The 20,463-nt window shown below is 34.6% G+C and overlaps 1 protein-coding gene across 1 annotated transcript in view; it reads right to left on the reverse strand.

The window, feature by feature from the left end:
* Positions 1–20,463, reverse strand: part of LRPPRC (leucine rich pentatricopeptide repeat containing) — a 110,962-nt gene that overhangs the window by 47,961 nt on the left and 42,538 nt on the right. Inside the window, exons 15-25 of the mRNA XM_002912436.4 lie at positions 19,095–19,122; positions 17,277–17,334; positions 16,081–16,187; positions 15,780–15,857; positions 15,395–15,439; positions 14,935–15,048; positions 13,798–13,928; positions 13,002–13,087; positions 11,376–11,583; positions 2,135–2,259; positions 1,563–1,669 (exon numbers count right to left, since the gene is read on the reverse strand). Of these exons, the coding sequence (XP_002912482.2) occupies positions 1,563–1,669; positions 2,135–2,259; positions 11,376–11,583; positions 13,002–13,087; positions 13,798–13,928; positions 14,935–15,048; positions 15,395–15,439; positions 15,780–15,857; positions 16,081–16,187; positions 17,277–17,334; positions 19,095–19,122 (1,087 nt within the window). The remainder of the gene's footprint in view (positions 1–1,562; positions 1,670–2,134; positions 2,260–11,375; positions 11,584–13,001; positions 13,088–13,797; positions 13,929–14,934; positions 15,049–15,394; positions 15,440–15,779; positions 15,858–16,080; positions 16,188–17,276; positions 17,335–19,094; positions 19,123–20,463) is intronic.

Here is a 20,463-nt window from a genome sequence, read left to right on the forward strand (position 1 = left end):
TGTGGGGTAAAGAAGATAACACAATCCCTACTTTTAAGGGGCAAAGAGAATTAATATTATTGATTACTACCATAATCCAGAAACATGCAAGCTGCTTTACATACATTATGTGATTGAATCTTAAAGAAAGATACTATATTGCTTTTATAGAGGAGGAAGCTTAAAAAGGTTTAGTAACTGTCCGTTACCATGCTAGCAAGTAGATGGCAAAAGGAGAACTCACTCTTACGCCTTTGGCTCTTCCAATTAGGTCCTGATTATTACATAAAGAGAAACACATGATTTCCTACTATAGAGCCTCTCGTCACTATTCTCTGAATGCCTGAGCTTCCTTTCACCTCTGATCAGCACCCTGCTAATACTGATACCAGGCATCCAGAGCAGCAGAACTCAAAAGGCAGACAGCTTCCCATATTTTCAGATACACCAGGCACTTTTTCAAAGAATTTATACTATTTTCTAGAAAATACAAATGAACTGCTTAAGCTACAGGGGCACCAGTCCAAGATAGCATGTCCCACTTCCCTCTTACAGGAGGACAGACTGAGTTGTAAGACAGACCGAGAAGAACATTCTCAATCAATTTCACAGTCTTCCCTTCTCATACTTTTCTCTTCTTTGAAAAACTTGATGAGAAACTAATAATTTTCTGGGTTGTATGCCTACATTTTCAACCTCATGATAAGCAGTCATCAATATACCAATAAGGAGGCCAAATACCACCTTTGTGTCCCATCCACCATGGGAACTTTTGGAAAAAGACATGGAGTAATGCAAAGTATGATCTGACAGAAACAGGATTACTTATATTTATTTATTTCACATTAAATAATTTTTCTTAAGGTAATGGGGTCTATCCTCTGTGGAATGTTTTATTTAGAGGAAACAGAACTGTTTAATAGTGAAGTTAATCATAATTTGGACAGACTTTATAGTTGCCCTTTGACTTATCAATTTCAGTAAGTAAAATTTCAATCAAGCCTAGATAAAATACACTAATCCTAAACAGACCAGGTTTGTCACCTACCATTTCCCATAAGCTGCTTACCATAGTTAAAAAAAAAAAAAAGAAGAAGAAGAAGAAGAAGAAGAAATTTTAAATTAAATGCCAAACAGTTGCAGACAGCACTTGCTTGGCTGATTAACTTGTAGACAAGCATTACAAATAAATCTGAGCATGGTCTGCAGCAAATTAAATTCCACTGCTTTTAAGAACAAAGAATTCCTTGGCAAAGAGGATTAGCAACTTTACACCCAGGAATGCCAGTTTAATTTAATTGTTCCACAATCCAAGATTTAATATGCAAATATCATTCTGATACATAACAGTGAATTTAACAAAGTGAGGAAACAAATTCAATATACAACCAGGCTGCCTTTCCTGAACTGTAATTATATACAATAAAAAAGCTGGCCAAATTACCCCCCCGCCCCCATTATTGGGATAGAATTATATTAACATGAATCAGAACAACTGTAATTAAAGGTTGAAATTTTTAAACATATTCCAATTAAGAGTCTAAATAGCTGTACAATTAGAATACTTAGTTAAAAAATCATACCTCAATGATCTTCTTGGCCTCTTTGTAATTTCCTGTTTGTAGGAAGGCGAAGAAGAGATCATATAGCATTGTCATTTCACCTTGTTGCTGGCTCACAAAGTTCATTGCTAGAGAGTAGAAGAAAAAATACAAAGAAACACAGTATCACTTGAAGTTCTGGAGACATATAAGAAAACTTTAAAACAAATATTTGTAGTAACTAAAGACCAGCACTGTATCAACCAATTTTCCATCACATTCTTTATCTAACAGCATACATTTATGACAGCAAGTACCTACGACCAGCTTCAAAGAGAACTGGTGAGGATAAGGGGGAAAAACTCATAAAGGCAGATTACCAAGAAGCAGAGCAAAAAATAACAGAGGGGCAAGTTTGCAAAATGAACAGTTGTTAAAATCAAGGATATTGACAGCAATGAAAATCTACCTGATGTTGTCTTTTTTATTTTAGAAGTATAACAAAGTTCCCCTAGATGTGCTTCCCTTCCTGTAAAATCTTCTCTTCACAGCGATGCATTGAGATTAAATAAGAGGGGAAAAGCAACTACAGCAAGATATTGGAGATGACCAACCTTTCTGAATTAGATCAGTCTCGCCTTTCTCTACCAGTTTACATAAGATATCATGAATCCTTGGTAATACTTTATACTTTTCATAGCAGTTGATGGAGACTTCAAGTGCAGCACCTAAGTCATCCCTTGGAAACATCAAAATACAAACAATAAATAAAATATATCTAGATGCACAACAACGAGCAGTCAACATGTACATCACGGAGCTTTAAAAAAGCCAAAACAGAAAAAGAGAGAAACAATCCTCATACAGTATAAATAAATGTTCTGAGTACAGACATCGTTAACAGTTCCCTATTCTCCCTGCTTCATCTTTCATTATTTCACTTGCTAAATAGCACTTTTTATTTTTATTTTTTTTAAGTTGGACATGAAGCCCAACATGGGGCTTGAACTCATGACTCTGAGATCAAGACCTGAGCTGAGATCAAGAATCGGATGCTTAACCAACTAAGCCACCCAGGCGCCCCTAAATAGCACTCTTTTAAAAAAGTCCAAATAAATGAAGGCATTCTCTGAGGTTATTATAAATAAAATCTGATTTCGGGGCGCTGGGATGACTCAGGTGGTTGACGGTCCGACTCTTGGTTTCAGCTCAGGTCATGATCTCAGGGTCCTGGGACTGAGCCCCCACATCAGGATCCACACTGAGCGGGGAGAGTTGGCTTATCCCTCTGCTCATGCTCACGTACCCATAAATAAATAAAATCTTTTAAAATCTTATTTCATATATTAAATTGCAATAAGAATACATTATTTCTAACAAGGACTACTACCAAATATTTTTTCTAACTACTTATGTGTGTTTACAGTCCTCAATAATTCTAGATTTGGGAAGCATTATGAAATGTCTATCAGAAGCTACCAAGGAATTTTCAAGTAATTTCAACTAAATCATCCTATTTTTTGTACTGCCACCTCTCCAGACAAGGAGGAAATAACTTCAGGATTCATATGTACAGAAACTTATTTGCGGCTAAAAACTCGGACATTCTTAAGATCAGTGAATTCTAGGAGAATCCTCATTAGAGGGCAAGCTTTTAAAAATTATTTCCAGGGGTGCCTGGCTGGCTCAGTCAATGGAGCATGGGACTCTTGATCTAAGGGTTGTGAGTTTGAGCACCATGTTGAGATTACTTAAAAGTAAAATCTTAAAAAAAAAAAAATTATATCCCATTGTAAAGTCAAGGTTTCTCTTCTGTGGTAATGATTAAAAGACATATTTTCATTAAGTCAGAATTTCTTAAACAAGAGTGTGGAAATGCATACCTGTGAGTCCTCAAAAACTACTTTTTCCTTTTAAAAGGAAAACAACAGTATGAGAAATATTTAAGACCTTGGGGAAAACTACAGAAATTATGTGATCTAATTCTACACGCCACCCTCCTTTATTTTTAAATAGATGAGGAGGGACGCCTGGGTGGTACAGTTGTTAAGTGTCTGCCTTCGGCTCAGGGCGTGATCCCTGTGCTTTGGGATCGAGCCCCACATCAGGCTCCTCTGCTAGGAGCCTGCTTCTTCCTCTCCCACTCCCCTGCTTGTGTTCCCTCTCTCACTGGCTGTCTCTCTGTGTCAAATAAATAAATAAAATCTTTAAAAAAAATAAAATAAAATAAATAGGTGAGGAAATCAAGGTATGTAAAGATCAAAGGATTAACCTAAGGCTACTAGGGTAAACAGAGGAAGGCACTGCCTTCCCACTTCCCACTTTCAGTTGGCTACATCTAAATACACATTATGCTCTAATGAAAACACTGCTGCCTGTTTAACCTTATCAGGTGGTATGACGTGGAATAAGAAATTAAAGATTTTTTAAAAGAAAGTATGAAATATAGAAAAGAGACGCATGGTTAGTGACAGTTCATAACAAGCTCTGCGGAGAAAACACCTTTCTTTCACATGCAATAGTTTTCAAAAAGGAGGAAAGCATTTTTAAAATTTCTGTTGAAGCCCTAACATTTTGGTCCATTATACAAATGTTATGTTGCCCGAGACTGAATTACTATTTTATCTAGATTAAGATTTTAAGCTATACTGAAAGGAAAATACCACGAAGAAGTGTTAATTTTATTGCAATAATACTGACACAGTGAAAGCGAGCCGATCCTGCCAGAGCTCTACCTTATCCCCTTCCTAAGCCCTGTTTACAATGCATCTTCTGGCACCCCACAGAGTCATTTGAATTTTTGTCATTTGGGGTGAAGACTAAATTACAGGTTAATTTCAAAACCGCAAGTAGATGTTGCAGGCTAGATTACTGTCATACAAGAGAAATGCTACAGTAGCTACCACATATGATACAAACCTTTATATCAGTATTTCCTCTTGCTTCAGATACAAGTTCGATTATCAGCTTTCTACAGTTCCAATTAACGAAAAACTACTAAAAATATTTTCAAGAGAACAACTAACACATACTGATTTTTTTTTTTTGAAGGAGTATGATCTGCTTTTTCAGATCAATTCCCAAACTAGAACAGTATGTCTCAACTGTATTTCCCCTACATTAGGTCAAAGCTATCAATAAATTAATGAATAATTGTTCTGTCAATCAAAGAGACATGTTAATAGTCTTTGGTCTCCAAATATATGCTTCTGAAGATTATACATGCTCAGAACAACAACAGAAAAGACAAGAATAGCAAAATGGAAATAATTCATATATTTGTTAGTAATTTTAAGTACCACTGTCACTGCTCTCAGGTTGCCAACAAAATGAGTAAGAAATCTACAATGAAACATTTCATACAAGAGGACTGATGACAGAAATGAACGAATGAACCGGGGAGGAAAAAAAAAAGTAAATGAACTAATAATTAGTCTGTTCTTCTCAATCCCTATCATCTACATTCTGACTTGTGCCTGGATCATGTCATATTAAAAGGAGATAAAGATGTCCATCTTTCATGTAATATGATGCCTTCATTAATCTTCCCTACTAAAGCTTAAAAACTTGGGTGATGAAAATGAAAAATATGAAAAAGTATCTAAAATCGACACTGCTATGAAAATAGTTATATACTCACAGGACCTTTGAATTGCAATCCCACTTTGATAAGTACTAGCTCGGCTATAGCCATGTGATAAATTTCCAGAAGTGGTGATAAAAAGCAGATTACGACAATGGCTGAACTCAAGGAACCTGTGGGTTCCCTCCAGTTCTAATTCTTTAATGTGAGGTTCTATGAATTTGAGCTGATTAGATTTCATCAACTCAAATGTTTCACACCAACAGAGAAAATCGTCATGTGAAAATACCACTTCTACTAGGTAAGATGAAGTCAGCAAAAATAGCAAAATATCCAAAGGAAAAAGGTAGAAACTGCTTTATACCCGAGATGTTGGGACAGCACTTTACCACAGCGTACTTCTAGTTGCTGTGACCTAAGATGATTCTGTGATTTCTTTTCTAGACTTTAAAGCACTACAGCTGATTTAAAACCCTCCTCTAAAATAACAGTAATGTTCTGAGGAAATCTTATTGATAACATTAATTCTGGATGCAAAACAACTTTTGATTCTATGCTGACTTCAGTATATATTCATAATTCTGAAAGCTTTATATACACACGTGTCACAAATTTTTAAGCCCATTCCTGATAAAAATTTAGCCACTGCTTTCACAAACATCAAATAAGGCTAAAAGAAAACCAACTCTATAACCTATTGGTATCTATAAAAAAAAAAAATTGGCAAACCCACTATGGCTTTTTTTCAATGACTAGACCCTCCCCAAAATATTTCAATGAAGTACATAAAATAATTTTCATGAATGAAACTATATACCCTAATAAGCAATCATTCAAAATTTTTTTGATTGATACAAATTAATATAAGCTTTATCAAAATTCTGTGAGTCTATTAAGGCAGAACAGAAAAAAGGAAGATTCTAGAATTCTAAATGTTAAGAACACATATATATCATTGGCTGAGTCCAGTACGTAATTTGAACAATAAAAAGGAAGTTTTATTTATTGGGGTGCCTGGGTGGCTCAGCTGGTTAAGCGTCCGACTCTCGGTTTCAGCTCCGGTCATGATCACAGGGTTATGAGACCCAGAGCCGCCTCAGGTTCTGTGCGCAGCACAAAGTCGGCCTGAGAGTCTCTCCTTTCCCTCTCCTTCTGCCCCTCCCCCTTGTGCTCTCTCGAGCTCGTGCCCTTGCTCTCTCAAACAAATAAATCTTTAAAAAAAAGAAGAGTTTTATTTATTAACTTGCATGGACTTGGCCCCTATTAAAATATAGTCCAGAATCTCCAATTCACTTTTTTTAAGGGAACATGACCCTATATCCCTCTACAAACTGTAATTTTGCATTATTTCACAGAGGAACATCTAAAACAGCAAGCTTGAAGTCCATACGGCAAATCTGATACCACCTTTAGCTTTAGTCATTACTAATGGAATTAAAGTATGCTATAATGTCACTGACAGAAAAACACACACTGGACATACATTCATATGAGGCATCCAGTGATCAACTCAAAGACACCAGGAAACAAAGCACTCCTAAGTCAAATTTCTCACCATACCTAACTATAAAAATCATAAATGCATTTCACATACCCTATACTATTAGAACAAGAATGACTAGTGACAACTATCTATTCACCTATCAGTAGCTTCAAACTTAATCTCCTTATAGTAACTTACTTTCCAATCCAGAGAGTATACTTACTTTAAACCACAAAAAATTGACAAATATTGATTTTTAATTGGAATTAAAGTGCTTCAACATTACACATAAAGTGTTAGTGAAGTGGCAATTTACCTAAAGGGATTACTGACTTGAAAAGCTCTCAAAATCTGAAATCACTAGAGAAAAAGGGGAGTTTGGGGGAGAAAAAAGTTTAAAACAAGGGAAAAAACACTTCAACACTCTAAAAACAAACTGTTCTATAAATCTTAAGCAGTTGTTCAGTGTGGAGAGAAATCAATTCAAGAGAAACCGGCATCTTCGTAAAAATTATTCTGTTAAGAGAACCAGCCTTTGAAAGAGCTAAATGTTTTTTTTCTGTTCATCATCTATAAATGAGGAATCTTCAAGGAGACTGGTGTTGCAATTACAACTAATCCTCCCCAAAAAATTAACTGTGTTGAAGGCTTTGTAATTTCCCTAGGTACAATTTAGCTGTCACTTACTTTAAAATTTACTCAAACATGCGTTCCGAACAGCACTAACTTCACATGTCAAGTGCTTTCCAGCCAATTGAGTCTAAACTGGAAGTCGGTGTTAAACAACTGAATGATTAGACAAGATAGCTCATTTCCCTGCTCTTTTGTTCAGAATAAAATGCCACATTTACATTATCAGGCTCAACAGGATTTTCTGACAGAGGCAGAAAAAACCCTACTGAACACTGTCCGTACTAAGCACATGAAGCCTGTCATTTACCAATCATCCTTCAAAAAGCAATAGCCATGAATGTAACTTAATTACGACCCAATGATCCTTGACGAAAAATCATCTTATCACTGTCCTGTCCCCCTAGGGCAAACGAACCACTTTTGTCCTTTGGCACTGATGATGCTAAATTCTTAATTGCAATAATGGAGTAAAAGAGCCAAACCTCCTTAATTTCCTTTCAGCACATAAAGAGTTTTACTCTAGAAGGCAAGCATTCCCATAAATAATAAAAGTATCCAGTACAAATGAAGATGCTAAAATTGAAGGGGAGTGTGTATGACAGAAGAACCAGCATTTTAAAAAGTATATTTCCCATTTATGCAACATTTTAAAGTGCTACAGTGAGTTTTAAAACTTTTATGATTATAGGTTCATCTTACAGAAACTGTGACCTTTATGAAGAACTCAAGATTAACTTAGCAAGAGTTCTGGGAGGATTAAATATACAAAGTCCTTGATTCACTTAAATGAAATGGATGTAGGCATATACAGATTATAGCACAAATCAGCACAGAAAAGTCCTTAATGGAAAGCAGAAATTAAAGCTTCTTTGATCACTTGCATTAAATAATCCAGTTAAACAGCTTCAGATATTTTTCATATGCAATGAAACCAAAACGGATAAGCTATAAGACAAGCGAATCTGAAACTACATCATACAAATTTTTATGCTTTTAAACCTAATGGCCCAGATTTTATTAATTTCCTTTCCTTTACCATAGCATAAAGACTAATCAAAAGCTCTTATAACCTATGTTAAAGCATTTTTTTCTTCCTTAATATGGAGGACCCAGATTATCTTCCAGAATCAGGCACGATTTCAATAAAAAAATTTTAAGTAGTTACCAAAAAAATGTTTAAAATAACATTCATTTGGACTACATGCAGACATGTGGCTTATAAAATAATCCTAATGTAAATGAAACACATGAAAGTTTTGTTCAACTCTGCAAATCTTTCCATTAAATATAAGTATTATCATTTTAATAGACCAACTTCTTTACAATTTTGCAAACCTGTTATTTTGTATTTTCCTCTGCAAATAAACAGAAACAAAATGTATTGTTTTCCACACCCATAAAGCTTTTTGTACATTTTCCAAGTAACAAACTGACACAGGATTACTTTCTCCTGTGTTTTATTTACTGCTGGAAAAGTCAGTCTCAAAATTAAGATCTTACTGAATCTTAATGATCATCTTTCTAGAAAAACCCAATCTCATGGATTTGTTCCAGAATTACAATATTTAAATGACAGTCTCTTTAGAGTCTTTGCAGTGACATTCCAAAAAGATGCTTGTCTTTGAATGAAAAGATGAAGATTTTGTATGATGTTCTGAAATGCGTTTCATACTTTTATCTCAAGTCTGAATAAGTAAGTCTCATTCTCTAGATGAGCTCACACCTGCTGAGGTCAATTACATGATATTATTGAAGATTAAACATATTTAATCAAATCAAATACATGTGGACTTTTTGGCAGGCTAGTGTAGTTAATCCTTGTACTGCACTTGTCACGATTCTGAATTAGTTATCTTCTATCAGTTAGGGAAAACACAATTGAAAAAAAGTTCTCAAAGACATTTTTTCCCCCAACTTAGCCCAGACTAGAGGTGCTACTACTGTCTTCTGCTATTTTATAAACATGAAATTTCCTTTACCACCTCCTCATTATTCTCATGACTCTAAAACAGTCAACAAAATCTCTTTATTATGATAAATTGAAAGATCTTGCCATGGAGACTGCCTTTGCAAAGCAAAGATAGCAAAAAAAAAAAAAAAATACTAGGCAAATCAAAATAGTAGGTAATAATTTCTTGATATATCTGAAAGTAGAAAGAAATCACAAAAGAAAAGATACTAATTTCGATTTCTCTAGCCCAATTAATAGGGACAGCCACATTTTACTAAGACATACAAATCTCTGACTGTACTCTACAATCAGAAACATGGAGCATGCTCCAAGTTAACATATGAACCCATGATATTTCCATTTTCCTGTGGGTAAGCTCTCCTTGGTTCATGAGCCCCATCTGCAGACCTCTTCTAGAAAACTTTCGTGTCATCTCTGTCTTCAAAGTATTTCTATTTGTAAGATACTTTTCTACCATGGCCTCGTTTTCATTGTTAATTATTTTATTTTTGCCCAGTAGTAGAGGAGGGCCTAATTCTTCTGGGCACTGGGCCCATTCTTTCAAATCCCTATGCAGAGCTCCACATGCAATTTGCAGAGATGGGTCTTTCAAACAATCAAAAAAAAATTCTAGTAGGAAGCATATTAATTATAGGATTTCTATATAAAGTTGGCTGTGAACATGAGAACTCAGTAACACAGTAATTGTTTGAAGCACTACTTCTTTAAAGGGATGTAATGCTGAGATTGTAGAGCTTAAGATCTGGCCAATCATCTAACTTGATGAACTATTTTTTGATTGGATGGCAAAGAAATTATTTCATCAAACATATATGTGGATGTATCTGTGTGTGTATAAATATGTATACCCACATTTCCTAACATGGAGCTGAGATGATTTTTATTCCCCATTTTAAATTCAATACTTAACCATTCATTATATTCAATTAATTATATCCTCTAATAAATAAAGAAAAACTATTAGAAATTTGGGAAGAATATGAGAACCATTAAGAGATACCTTTTACTTTTCTCCTGGCATCGACAGGGCCACATCCATACTAAAACCAGAAAAATCCCACACCTTCGTCTTGATGAGCACTGAGGAGTGTAAGTGTTGAATCACTATATTGTACACCAGAAACTAATATAACTCTGTATGTTAACTACACTGGAATTAAAATAAAATAAATAAAATCAGAAAATCCCAATCACAAAATAGGCAGATTAAAAGTTGCATTAAGGGGCGCCTGGGTGGCATAGCGGTTAAGCGTCTGCCTTCGGCTCAGGGCGTGATCCCGGCGTTATGGGATCGAACCCCACGTCAGGCTCCTCCGCTATGAGCCTGCTTTCTTCTCCCACTCCCCCTGCTTGTGTTCCCTCTCTCGCTGGCTGTCTCTATCTCTGTCAAATAAATAAAATCTTTAAAAAAAAAAAAAAGTTGCATTAAGCCATGAAAAAGATGACAAAGAGGAAAGAGCTAGGAAATTTAATAAAAAAAAAAGGGGGGAAAACAAATGCAAAAAGAAAACAAGATAATAAAGGGTGTTTAATTGCTTAATGGTCTTACTCAAATGTTTCACTCATTACAAGAGGGTAGGGTTGGTTTTTATGATTTGCATTACAAATAATATCTTAAATTAGGCACCAACTTGAGCATTTCAAATGTAAAAAATTTCAAACTCCAGAAACCTCACCATTATCAACAAAATTAATCTTTCTCCCCCAAGGCACAGAGACATCTTCTATAGTATTTATGGAAGCTGGGCTCACTGTATTGGCACATGCTATGAAAATCAAATACCACATGGAGAAACGGAGCACTGAAGAGATGCTGCTACATTATTACCTGAATGACAGTCACGATGCATAATCAAAAGCCCCAGAGAACCCTTCCTTCTTATATTAATAATTAACACCTAACGGCTCAAAACTGGGAAAAATTAGATTCAATTTCATGTAATATCATCATACGCTCCACAAAAAAATCACCCCAGACCACTCCATTGAGAAGCAACCCACAGGACCACACCGGGCTGCTGGTCATTTTAAAGGTCAACCAGTCCGTATTAAGTCCTCTTATTCCGTGGCAAATAACCTCCAAGGCTTCCAAGCAGCACGGGGTACTGACAAAATATAATTCTCAAATGATTAGATTCATTATTTTAATGCCAACATTTAAAACACAAATTTCAATTAACTTACTTTTCCAGATACAGAGTGACCAACGGGGAACTTAAGGAAGCAGAGGGTTTCGTTAACCCTAGAGTCATGATGGCTTCATGCAACTGTTCCACTGTTTCGGTTTCACCTCTTAAAGCTGCGCCATTAAGGATGTGGAAAAAGGACAAGACTGTTGCATCTTTGATAAGAACATCCTTCTCTTTCATCTCCTTTAGAATGTTAATAGCATCTACAATGAAGTAACACAAAAGACCCTTAGGTAATTTCATGTAGGGAAAACAAACTGCTATTAAAACAGCATTTCAAGCCCAGCAGGAATGTAAATTCTAGTGTATAATGCCGATTTCAAGTTAATTACTACTTGCATTTCTAAACGAGACTACAATTATAAATCCACAATAGCATGGTTTTATCATTTCCCTGCAACTTTGACTACAAATTATAGATAGGGACTGTGTGCCCACTCTGCACCACGTAACCCTGTACGGTCTGCCCTATAGCTGTAAGATCCTCCTAAATGGATGCTTTTATCGTTCAGAGCTAACATCTGCTAAATCACATCATTGTTTCTTCAGCAGATGGCTTGTCAGGAGGCCAGATAATAAAGATGTGTTTACACTGTATATACAGCCAGACTAATGGTCTGATACCGATAGGGCCTGTTTGCTATGTCGATACTAATTAGCCAAGCAGAGCCAATGAAAGCTTTCCAAAAGACTGCATGTTAATACATTAGATTCATTAAGCTTCATTAGGAAGGCAGAAACAAACATTTTAGGATATGGAATAAGTGCATTTTTTATAATGTTGTTCTTAATTATGGCACAGACAAAATGTTTTGACCGCTTTACAAAAAGTGATTTTAAAAAAGCAGGCTAAACCTTATAAAGAGTTTTCTCTGTTAGAAAGACTTCCAAAAAAAAAACCCCAACGTTCAAATCAAGTATTTTCTCCACATATTTTTCACAGTAAAATTAAAAAAAAAAAATCTCTAGAAATAAAAGGAAGAGAGGAAGGCTAAAAAAGGAAGTTTCAAAATAAAGCCCAATGAGAAATGTAAGAAACAAGCAAACAGTAAGAACACATGATCAAGTGTAAGTAATTAGGCTTAGCATTATCTCAACAATGAGAAAATTAGAGTATGCATATCAGCTATATAATCAGCGAGGTTTTCTCTGCAAACTTCAAAATAAAAACTTCCTGAAGTATATATTTTTGGTAATGTTATTAAAAGTTAAGACAAAGACTACAGCAAAATTCATATTCTTAAAGAAAGGTTATGTTTACAGGTTTTATGTTCAGCCTTCAGATGTTCCTAAGCAAAAACAAAGCCATTAGTGCAGGCATATCCGCAAATTGTGCCATAAGTCATGATCTTCAAACTCAATCCAAACAGCAATGCTAATAAAAACTAGCTGTAGAAATGCAAAACGCACTGAGCTGTGCAAATGTAAATGACAAGCTTGCCAATCCATTAAAACTAATGGCCTACACTGTCCATGCAGCTCTGGATGGATTCACATGCAAATTTGTATGCAAAGTGTTCAAGCACTTTGCAGGACATGATATACCATTAATATCAATTCACATGTTATTCCAGTGGCAAGATACTTGCATCACATAGTTCCTTTATGCGCCGAGGCTTACCTTGGAGCTTGCCATGTTTTCCCAATACTTTCACAAGGCCTACATATTTGCCAGTGTCCAGGACAGCAGATGAATCTAAACGGTCACTAAAAATTAAAGGCACATTTATGTTAAAAGTTGACTGTGAAAACAACTGCAATAGCCATTTTATCCCTTTAAAAAACGGATCAGTTGTTCTGAATTGTTATTAACATAGGCCTCTACGTTTCAATGAAGGTTTATTTTTAAAGCCATATTCAAATTCACAGATAATTATATTCAAAGTGACAGAAGAAGTAAAAATCTAACACTACACATATATTGCATCACCCCATCTGCAAATGATACAAACGAAGGAACTCTTTCGCTTCACAGCACTTTAGGTGACTCTAACTTTGTCATAAACACTGAGATACACAAAAGGACATATTTTTAATTAATGACTCTTATCAGAATGGGAAACCAAAGATACCTGAGAAATGGACAGAATGTTGGTCACACTACAGCAGAGAAAGGGAAATGTTAAGCCTTATAAAATAGTTAGCTTCACCTCTGTTGAGACATGCAGTTATATAGTCAATGGGGAAAAAACCCTGGCTCTAAGGAACAGGATGTCTGATCATACTTAAACAAAGACTCCTTGCTGAAAACAAGCCATAATTAATCAAAGGGAGGCATATTATGAAATTTTAAAAACAGTAACAAAAAAATTTTTAAATATTACATTCTGTAAAAGTAATATTCAATTTACATGATCCATCAAGGACTGTCTATCAGCATAAATGCTGATAAGCTGCTTCAGTGCCAGGGTACTCACAATTCTTGTTTCAGGTTCAATGCATCTTCTGCATTATCATGTCGACAGCACAAATTTATTAAAGCGGCATAGCCACCAACAACCATGTCTGATTCATATTTTGCTTTCACTTCAAGAGCTTTTTGCATGTTCTGAGATAAAGGACAGAAGCAGAAAAGAAGGAAGAAATGACATAAAGGTAAAAATGTACAATCTCTAGGTTTAGCATTCAGAGTGTAGAAAAAGTTAATAGCACTTTAAAAACAAATGGATCCATGTTATTACTTTCCTTCCTCCTTGGTGTTTTTATTCACCTTTCAAAAAGCGGGCAAAATACACATGTAGGGTTCAAGAGATTTGTTATGTGTAACGCAAAAAAAGTTGCTGTGCCAAATTTGATGTTTCAGCTTTGTAGGTATTATAAAAAAGACGTCCAAATTAAATATGTACCCTACTCACAGTCCAATTTCCATACACAGAAATATATATCATGGCAAAGTTCCTCACAGTCTAGTTTATTAATATCCAAGTAAAGTGAAAAAATATTTTAGAATTCAACAGTACTATGTTATAATCTTAAGGTCAGTTATGGTTTTTTTCCCCTAAAAACACAGGCATACAATCAAATCATATTGAACTAGAAACTGAAAAAGTCTAGTGAAATACCACAAATTGCAGACACACACTAAAATGAACACAAAGTACAGCTGGACGCCTGCTGAAAAAAGGCAAGAGACCCTTTATCTCAGAAAGAGCTTTTTTCCAGCAGGAAAATGGAATTTCAATCCCTGCATTAACAACCTAGTAATATTTGACTTGCAAATGACTACTGCATGTATCAGTTGCTTGACAATCTAGATATAAGAGACCGGAGCCATGGCTTGAAAGGACATTTGGCATGTATGATAAACCTATCACGGCTGTTACTATCATTCACTTTGCAGATTATCGTAAACAAACTACAGCAACCCGAAAACATGCCATTCAAGGTGTAGCTGAAATTAGTTAACCTTTCATTTAATTGCACTCTTCACACACATGACGTATAATAATCAATCGTGAAAATCATAAATATTACATTTGGCTTTGCTTATTACTTTTATCCGTAAAGAATTTTTTACCTTTATAGTACATTTGAAATATTTAAACAAATGTTACCTCTTCTGAACAAAGCGCTAGTATGAGTTGCTTTAGGACATCTCCTATAGGTTGATTTGTATCTTTCAGCTTTTCAAGTGTAGACTCCAAAGCAGATGATGGCAGCTGTGCAGTCTACAGTAACAGAAAGAAAAGGAGAAAGATTTACTACAAAAAGAAAATGCACCCCTTGCCACTCTTCCCTTTAAGCTGACCTTTCCTAGGTGTCATAAATGCCATCAAGGACATTAATCTGGGGATCCGTGGATGAACTCCAGGATTTTTTGAAGCTCCTGGGACACATACGTTAATTTCTTAGATACGCTCATTTTTCTGAAATGGGGAATAGCTGTTATCTACTTCTTAGCTGTATACTGGTGACAAAAATGTTAGGAACCACTGGTTTTATAAGGACATAATCTAGAATTCTCTTAAATGTGGTGGTTATAGCATGTAGAATCTACTCCAAAAACCTACTTACTTTTCGAGAGTCTGTCTTCTCTCTTTCAACCAGTATATTAATATCCTAAAATTGAGATTTAAATTAGAATTAGAAAACACATGGAAAAATATATTAGCAAATGTCAAAAGTGAATTTCAAAAGTTTCAGCCCAATTTACTATTTTTCCATCTTTTCAAAGTCTTCCAGAAATTCTATTCATACTTCAATAACCATTGTAATGAAGATCTTAAACACATCCTCCAATATATAAACAGTATTTACCAACCATCAATGAAAAGCTTTCTTTTAATGGTTGCCATGTAAGTAAACTGTTTTTGGCCAAAGCATCATACTTAAATACAATTTTAACATGCTTTTATATATAAATTAAGCATTTAAAAGTTGATTACTATTTCACACACACCTTAATCAATTCAGGAACATGGTAGCTATCCAGTAGATTACGAATGCCTCTGTAGATATTTTCAGGAATTTTAACATTCTGTGCAAAGGGAAAGGAGGGAAGAAAAAAAACAAAAACAGGCTGAGTTTTAGACAACCAAACTGAAATTTGTCTAACAGAAATTATCTCAGACATAATTTAAGTCTCCAACTCGTGTATGTCATTGAGAAGTGGTCTGGTTGTACTTAAAAGCAGCAATTTCAAATCTAATAGATACATGTCAGACAGGACAGGCATTATATAGCAAAAAATGAAATGGTACCATCTTCTTCAGCTGATGGAAGTATTGTCTCAAACACTCCTCCTTGGCCTGTACCTCTGAGTCACTCATGCTGTCAATCAAGTTATAAAGAAAATAGCCAACAGCTTCTGTGGAAAAAAACAAGAGAAAGCATTCCACTAAAATTACTGAGACTGTCATGTTATCAAGATTAATTTATAAGAAATCATTTTGGTGTGAGATGTCACCCTGATGAGAGGCTCTGAAATGGCAACACTGATCACTGAGGCATAGAGATTATGTGGTTTGGGAGCACATATCTAACTGGTGAGTGAAAGGAATATTAATTATTTTCAGACCGAGTGACAGCTTTTCAGTACTGAATCTTACTTCAATCTATTTTTTTCCACCACTCTGTGACAGAAGTGGTCCTGCCCAAGGCCGTACCCCTTTCCTGTCCAAGTCACGAGTAGGAAGAATAAATAAATGCCTTGTACACATTTCTGCACTAATTTTTTTTGTAGGCAATATTTAGGGAACATATAAAATTAGAAACGACTGTCAAATGTTGAGTATAGAAAGTTAAGTAATTTTAATAAGCAGATACAGTAATCCTGTGGAGAGCTGCCTATTAGCCAATGAAGAACCAAGATTAACAAAGATGTTTTGTAACAACAGTAATTTTCCTATGCGTTCAAGCATAAAATGTATAGGGCCATGTGTTAATACCTAGGATAGAAAATCTGAACTTTAAAAAGAAGGGTACCTTCTTAAAGAAAACCATATATTCTAGGCTTCATTATATGGAAAACAAAAATCATTAAATGTCAAAATAATGTATTTTGGATAATAAATTATATTTAAGTGGGAAAAAACCTAAAGATCTCTTTTACTATTTTATACATTTAAAATTAACTATACCTCCAAAACATTAAAATAGCACACACTAAGAATGACTGGTCTTTAAGCCTGTTTTCACAGGTGCTGTAAGAAGCATTTCTTCAGTGTCTGAACAGAAAAAAGCCTCCAACCCTGTCTTTAAAAACAATTACGATGATAAAACCAAACACCTCAGAGATCTCAAAATGTTGTGGTTATCAATATAAAGATTTATAACCAAATGTTTTCAAATTTCACTTTCAAAAAGAAAATGTTTACTGCCGTAATCCTTGTAGCCCATCATTACACAGAAGAATGGATTTGTGGATAAGTTACAATCATCGAAATTGAAACGCTACCCGTTGGTCCTGAAGGCTCCTGGCAATAAAGTCCGTTCTTATACAACAGTTCTGTTATCTGGTAAGACAGAAAATGCACGCATTGCAGCAAGAGAAGCAAACAAGAACAAATACAATCTGAAATTGAATTCTTGAAATAATAAAGCCTCTCTCCGGTAAGGCATTATTCTATATCACAGTAATTCAACACTATCCCCACCTGCCAAGGAAACTGTTTCATTTTTAAATAATAGGTTTGCCTTTAAAAACAAAAGCAAAACAAACCCATGTTGAATGAAAACTACAATGTTTCATGAAATGTCACTAAGAAACCCTCTAAACGGATTTGTTTATATATTGTTTTAAATAAACTGTTATAAATAGGAAATAGCTTACAGGAATTATCAACCAATATTATTTCTCATCATGTTGTTTTTGGTCTTGTTGAAACTGGACCCGTTTCCTCCTTTAAAATGAAGTATTACAGTAAAAAATGCTGGATCACTAAATAACTTAATTTTTTTTAGTTTTTTCCAATGACATTTTCCCAGTTATTTTAATGGCATTAAAACCAAAGGGGTCAAAAGCTCTCATGTGCTTGTTCTTACAGATTCCTATCAGCTGAATACACAAATACTAAAAGACATACACAACACGTGTTCTTCAATGTTAATTTTGCTGGCAAAATTTTAACTAAAGAAATCCAAATACATATTTTGTGATGAAAATGATCACAAACCCTACAGTACTGGCCAGTAACTTTTGAACACAGTATCTGCCTATACATCCTTGGGCTGAAGACAGTAAGAATGGAAACAAATGGTGCTTTTCCTGAGTGACATGAGTTAGGAATTCTGAACTACTTTATGTGTATTCTATGACTGAAACTTATTTGCTCTTAAAATAGCACCTGGCACATATTACAAGTGTTAACAACTCAAAATGCAGTTACTTCTACTACTATTAATTTGCTAATATAGAATATGAGGCAGAATTGACTATATCCCACTTCACTCCACCATGAAAATTAGGATGCAGTTAACGGCAATTCAAAGGATAGTTAAGGTAGAAAGTACTCAAAAGCAAAGCAAAATGACACAACTCTCATCAAACTGTTTTTTAACCAACACAGACAGGTATAGAAGGCAGACAATACATTCTACCAGGAATTACAACCATACAGATCTAAGATAGCTACATTTAATACCAAATTTTGAACAGAAACACATTTCATGAACAAACCGATAAAAAATCTTTCTAGTCAAAATCACTTCCAAATATAGATTTCCCGATCATAAATTATAATTAACTATATAGTTTGACAGGCAGAATACTTAAAACAGAATTAAATGAAATTTAGATTTTAAAAAATATTTAAATTGGGAATTCCAATTAATAATGTACATTCTGATTTTATTTAGCTACAACTATTTCTTGCAATTCAGGATAAGGATAATTGTACCTCCTGCATGAAGGCAGTTAACCTCTTTAAAAAACAGCAATTTAAAACTGATCTATATATCATACATATTTAGACAAATATGTATGTGTATATATATTTTTAAATTAGTTACTAAATCTGTAAATCAAATGTCACTGCAATGATGTTAACAGCTGTCCTTCGAAAAAATTGAAGACCTTATGAAGAATTTAGGACTAAGGATTGCTTCAATAATAAATCTGATGCTTTAGGAAGACAGTTTTAAAACTACCAATTTCAAGATTCTAAAGTCATTTAATTTATAATAACACATCATAAATGTATGAAGCTCTTACAACTTTTGCTCTCAATAGCTTTTTATATATCACCTTAGGAACTGCAGTATTAGCAGTACTTACCTTGCTCCAAAGGTTTATATCCATACACCTGCAGAGGGCAGCAAAGGATTAAAAATAAATACAGAGGTTTTAAAAAACATTTTAAGTTAAAACACACTAGTAATGATTATATGCAATGCATACAGATCAAAGTCATAAGCTAAGTAAGTAAATAAATGTTTCCAAAGGTAACACTTCAGGACAAGATAATTTAGAAAGGCTGACTCTTACTTTGAACAATCAAAATAATGATTGGTTTGGACAAGAATCAGTAAGAACCATCCCTAAATCTTTGGGTCCAAGTTTGATAGAGTTAAGATATTTGCATACTCTCAAAGCATCTGCCCACAGACTGCTTATTACTTGCAATGGTAAAGACAGAAACCATATAATGGAGAAACTGAACAACATCTTCACTAGGCGATCAAAATTAACATCACTAATGAGACACTGATGGACACTGTGTGTTTTTTAGATTTCACTCCCTGAGGACAGAATATCTATTACTCCTGTGGTATTCCAGGCAGTAATGTATAACCTGAACTTAATTAAGGAAAACCATCATAAGGAACATTCCATAAACTCACTGGCCTGTATTCCCCCAAAATGTTAATGTCATAAAAGACAACAGTTGAAAAAGTGTTCCATACTAGAGAAAATTAAAGATAAAAGGCAACTAACATCCATCCCTCAAGCAGATTCTGGGAAGGAGGTGGGGAAATTACAAAAAAAAGAAAAAAAAATTTGATAAAACTAGAACGAGAAGAGCTACAGTAGACAAAGATATTCCATCAATGTTAAATTTCCTGAATTTGTTAACTGTGCTGTGGTTGTGGAAGAATATCCTTCTTCTTTAGTGGGGGCTCTGGCTGGCTCAGTCAGTAGAGCATGCAACTGTTCTAAGTTCAAACCCCAGATCTGGGGTACAGATTATTTAAAAATAAAATCTTAAAAAGAAAAAAAGAGAATTTCTTTGTTCTGTAGAATTATATACTGCCATATTTAAAGGTAAAGGGTCATAATACATGCAGCCTAAGCCCAAATAGTTAAAAAAAATGTATTATCTATATGTATGCATGTATATACGGATTGATAGATGAACAGACTGATAAGATTCATTCACTAATGAATAGTGGTAATGTGCCAAAATGCTAAAAGAAGAGTTCTCTGTACCATTCTTATAATTTTCTGTAAATCTCAAATTATTTCAAAGAAAGCGAAAGAAGAGCTCACCCAAATTTTTCCTATTTAAATGAAAAGCCATTTATAAAACAGGATAACCACTGAACGCTAGTCTTATACTATTTCTGAGCTTTGTAAATTTAACATCTATAAGTACAGTATATTTATTTAAGATTTATTTATTTTTGAGAGAGAGCGAGCGAGCTTG

The sequence above is a fragment of the Ailuropoda melanoleuca genome, chromosome 4, assembly GCF_002007445.2.
Source record: "Ailuropoda melanoleuca isolate Jingjing chromosome 4, ASM200744v2, whole genome shotgun sequence".
NCBI classification, from domain to species: domain Eukaryota; kingdom Metazoa; phylum Chordata; class Mammalia; order Carnivora; family Ursidae; genus Ailuropoda; species Ailuropoda melanoleuca.